The 5000-nt window shown below is 38.7% G+C and overlaps 2 protein-coding genes across 2 annotated transcripts in view; both read right to left on the reverse strand.

Annotated features, from left to right (window-relative positions):
* LOC108254789 (dual specificity calcium/calmodulin-dependent 3',5'-cyclic nucleotide phosphodiesterase 1B) overlaps window positions 1-5000 on the reverse strand; it is a 55113-nt gene that overhangs the window by 10311 nt on the left and 39802 nt on the right. The window lies entirely within an intron of this gene.
* nckap1l (NCK associated protein 1 like) overlaps window positions 966-5000 on the reverse strand; it is a 23288-nt gene continuing 19253 nt past the window's right edge. The window contains exons 23-31 of the mRNA XM_053674152.1: window positions 4905-5000; window positions 4556-4649; window positions 4306-4388; window positions 3302-3382; window positions 2734-2827; window positions 2477-2593; window positions 2186-2295; window positions 1994-2083; window positions 966-1779 (exon numbers count right to left, since the gene is read on the reverse strand). The exon at window positions 4905-5000 is cut by the window's right edge and continues 2 nt beyond it. Coding sequence (XP_053530127.1) covers window positions 1663-1779; window positions 1994-2083; window positions 2186-2295; window positions 2477-2593; window positions 2734-2827; window positions 3302-3382; window positions 4306-4388; window positions 4556-4649; window positions 4905-5000 — 882 coding nt within the window. The 3' untranslated portion in view covers window positions 966-1662. The remainder of the gene's footprint in view (window positions 1780-1993; window positions 2084-2185; window positions 2296-2476; window positions 2594-2733; window positions 2828-3301; window positions 3383-4305; window positions 4389-4555; window positions 4650-4904) is intronic.

Here is a 5000-nt window from a genome sequence, read left to right on the forward strand (position 1 = left end):
ACATATCACTAAAATACGCCATATTACACTAAATCTGACAGCAGAGAGGAAGATTGAATATTTTACATTAACAGAAGCACTAATGTAAACTTCGTCATCTTTAGAGTTCATGTTTACTGAATGGGCTACTTGCATAACTCCTTCATATTGTATGTATTCACCATGGTTCCTGTGTTTCAGGAACACTCGCAGAACCTCTTCTAGAACGCTGGAGAACACTTCATACTGTGCGCAGCATCATTAATGAACTATTATTACTATTAACGAACAAGCTAATGTTAGCCCGTACAATTCACTAACGCCGTGTCTTCAGTTAGATGATGGCTTCTAGACACATACATTAAATGATTATCTGTGATTTTCTTTGACATTTTTTGTTTTTGTTTTTAAACCAAGATAACCCATACATTATGAAGGGAAACACTGCTATGGAGTGTTCGCTGGTCCTTTCTGACCCTCAGTGGTTTTGAGTTCAGTCAGCTGATCTGGTCGTAATCTACAGTAGGTTTGCTAACCATCGTCTCCTGAGATTACTCTGAACTGGGAAGCTGTGCGGAGAGGGACACAGCAGTGCTCGTGATATTTCTTTACTTGTCTTTGAAAATATTTTTGTTTTAAACACCTTACGGTGGACAGTGTATCGTTTTAATCATGTTATGAAGGATAAGTAGTACTGACCAGAGGAACCTGTGCTACCAGAAACTCGAGAACTGAACAATTTCAAAACGGAAATGTGTCGCAGCTCTGAGTGAAAGGAGCCCAGATCATCTCATTCACACAGACAGAACGTAATGATGAAGGATATCATTATATTCATCTCATGTTTCCTTCCTGCTCCTTAGTTTTACTCACAGCTGATCTGGCCCCGCCTCTGACCATACCCACAATCATATCCCTAATCACTAAAACAGTGCTATTAAAAATGCAGTATTTTGTTCTCTACATGAGAAGAAAATAGACAGAAGTGAGGATCAATAAAATAACATTTTATTCAACACAGATGATTTTAACACACTGTAATAAAGTTAAACAACACAATCAGGGTTTTATTAAAGAAAAGTGTCGCACAACAGATTAAAAACTGAAATGAATAATAATTCATCATTAATAATAATTTATTCTAATAAGCAGGAATTTTTCTGAGCAACAATTTACCATTAGAACATAAATTCAGAAACATTTCTACACATCATGGACTCTTCCTGGTTTCTCCGGTTCTCAGTGTAGCTCCGCCTCGGCCACGCCTTCTCATGTGTAGTTTTTTTTCTTCTTCACATTTTCTCTTTTTCTAATGTGTGCTGTTAGTTTGTGTGTGTAAACCTCGCTGTGTTCTCCAGGTTCTGTGACAGTTTCATTATTATTTATTATTAAACGCATTGTTTATTCAAAAGAAATGGATTACAGGTTGTCTTGTCCATGTTAATGTTCTATTATGGTGAATTATGGGTTGTTCACTTGGTTCTCATTGGACAAAGCGACGTGTCCTCCATATGAAGTTCTGATTGAGAACACGTGCACAAGAACACACAGGGTTGAGTGTACCTTATACGCTGATATGAGATCTAATAATGAGATCATAATGAATCTATAACTGGAGAGCAAAAAATAAAAGCCGTGTGTGTATGTGTGTGTATGTGTGTGTGTGTGTGTGTGTGTGTGTGTTTATCCCACAGTGTGTATGAAAGTCCTGTGCACTTCTCTGTAGGCATTACGCAGCAGCACGTAGGGGAAACAGTTCTCCAACACATCCTGACTGAGGAACGGAGATTGGTCCACTATCTACAACACACACATACACACACAAAAAATATTCATGAGCAGCACTTACTATGATGTACGTACTAGTTAATGAGGTGATGTTAACACAGCCATGCTCACAGTAAGCATGTTTTACATGTATAAGTGTGTATGTGTGTGTGTGTGTGTGTTAGCTGGGTTTAGATGTGATCATAGACAGCTGTGAGTGTAAATAAGATAAGCATGGTGTGATCACCATGTCCAGCAGCAGGTAGACAGAGTCTCTGTGTTTGATCTCCACTTTCTCGATGTTCTGTCCAAGCTGCAATAACGCTGATGACGCAATCTGTAAACAAAACATACATCCTCAAAAACTGTTATAACTTTATGATTGAACTTAATGATTGTGTGTGTGTGTGTGTGTGTGTGTGTGTGTGTGTGTGTGTACCAGCAGGAACTCGCGGAGGTGCTGTTCGATGTTCTTGTTCTGGACGGTGAACATGGCAGCAGCGAGGTGGTTAATGGCTGAGGCGAGACAGTGGATGTTGTTTTGGTGACCTACAGAGAAAAAAGCAGAAATGTGTTATTGTTCAAATACAGCTGTCACATGACCATCCTGTTTACTTCCTCTTTTAATTAGTCCCTGCTCTGACCACACCCCTGACTATATCCTGTGTGTGTGTGTGTGTGTGTGTGTGTGTGTGTGTGTGTGTGTGTGTGCGTGTGTGTGTGTTTTCACCTCCATGTTCTCGGCTGTAGAATGAGTTTGGGTCGATGGCCAGAATGGGCAGTGAAACAGCAGCGAACACCAGCAGCAGACACACCAGTTTATATTCCTCCTCCCCTGAGGCGTTGTCTAAACATTCACACACAACACACACACACATTCACACACAACACACACGGGATTAAATTACATCATTCAGTTAATCAAACCAGTCATTACATGAATGATATAAATCATCAGTAACCTGTGAGTGTGTCAGTGGGACTCACCTGAGCGCATGTTAGCGATGGCAACAACGAGGGTCGGGTCAATGTCACACTGCACCCCGGCTGAACACGCCAGCTCATACACACTCAACACCACCTACAGATCACACAGCAGATCCACAGCTTCTCAAATACTTCAATCAGCACCAACAACCATGAAGCACACCATAGCCAAGCTCACACAGGTCCAATTTCTCCAATCTGTTGTTTGGTATACACACACACACACCTGACCATCACACCCATATGTGCTTGTTGAACATTCGATTCCAGACTTATTCCCCCTCTGCTGTTAAAACAAGCTCCACGCACCATATATTTACCTCATCTAGGTGATTGATTATGACTCAGTAGATTGAACTTTTGATTAAACAGATTGTCCTTTACGACTCGTCTAGGTGACTTGATTCTTTGAATCATTTATTTGACCTGCATAAGTGACAGTATGATACAGAGAGAATGTGTGTGTCTGAAAATGCAGTATTACAGATTGTGAGTGTGTGTGTGTGTGTGTGTGTGTGTGTGTGCGTGTGTGTATGTGCGTGTGTATGTGCGTGTGTGTGTGTATGACCTTGATGTCAGTGTCAGGGTTGATCAGATCTCTCACACACTCAATGGGTCCCATCAGGAATGGACAGTGTTTTTGCATCACCTACACATAGAAAGTTCATAAGAATAAAACACACACACACACACACACACACACACACATATATATGTATATATATATATATATATATATATATATATATATATATATATATATATATATATATATATATATATATTGACTGAACTTGCTGTATGGGCCATATACAGAGTTGGGTTATACACTCGCAGTGAGGATTTAATACTGAAATGACACACTTCAGTATTCAGATCTTGTGTGTAACTCCTGATGTAAATGTTATTCAGAAGTTACATGAGAGTTACGCAGGTGGGGGCGGAGTTTATGTAAAACAGGCGCGTCGCTGAGTTACACTCTTGATTCTGATCTTGAAGTTGGGAGTATGTTTGTTGCATGATCTCAGCTCGAGTGTGTTAAGTCCAGTGCCCCCATCTGACTGTTTGATGGAACCACAATATGTCATGCTGTAATTTATGTTTTAGCTTTAAATTCACACACACTGTGCAATGTTAATTAAGGACAATATTACATACATAATTATGACAATTTAATTATGTAATACTATTGACCCTTTAAAATCCACACATTTTTTTTCCTTATGTAGGACTTCGGAGGAGACTCGTCTTAATCAGAGACATGGCTTACCTCCTGGAGTGAATTTTTATGGATAAAAATATGAATGAACTTAAAGTGAGCTGTAAATATTATGTAACGTAATATATTTATATATTACATAGATATATTACATAAATATATTTATGGAACGTAACTCATACGACCCTGAGTGAATGAGTATTTCTTTATGCTTTAACACACAGAATTAAATTCATTCCTGTGATGTGTGGTGTGTAGACTGAACTCTAACAAGAAGTATATCTGTATGTATATCACTGTATGCAAATATATAATATAGTAATGCACATTTATTATTCAGTGTAACGTCGTACCTCCTCCAGCGCCTCCTGAGCCATGGTGCGGAACGACAGGATCACTCCGATGATGGTCAAACGCTTCAACACATTCTCACACCCTTCACACAAGAAAAATATAATATAATAAAAGAATTCAAATCTGGAATGTTATCACTCATCAAACACACCACAGGCAGTGTGGACCAGTGTTAAAACACTAATTGTGTGTGTGTATGTGTGTGTGTGTGTGTGTGTGTGTGTGTGTGTGTGTGCTCTGTGTCGTTACCTGTGAGCCTCTTCTGAAGACTGTTTGTGATGTCAGGTTTATCAAACTTTGCTCGGATCTGCACCAAAAGGTCCATGTTCTCAAACACCAGCTTCTGCTCAACAATACAACACACACACACACACACACACACACACACACACACACACACACAAAATCAGTAAATTCACATCAAATCAAAAACAGGTAAAAAATGTCATAATAATAATAATAATAATAATAATAATAATAATAATAATAATGAAGCACTGTCCTCAGATACATACATAGTGAAAAGGCAATGTATTATTATTATTATTATTATTATTATTATTATTATTATTATTATTATTATTATTAGGTTTTGTACCTTTAGCTCTGTGATCTGAGACGTGATGTGCCACATCAGATTCTCTCCAAGAAACTTCATTCCATATGGACCTATCAGCTCTGCCAGAGCACGCAA

The sequence above is a fragment of the Ictalurus punctatus genome, chromosome 21 (genome assembly GCF_001660625.3).
Source record: "Ictalurus punctatus breed USDA103 chromosome 21, Coco_2.0, whole genome shotgun sequence".
Taxonomy (NCBI): domain Eukaryota; kingdom Metazoa; phylum Chordata; class Actinopteri; order Siluriformes; family Ictaluridae; genus Ictalurus; species Ictalurus punctatus.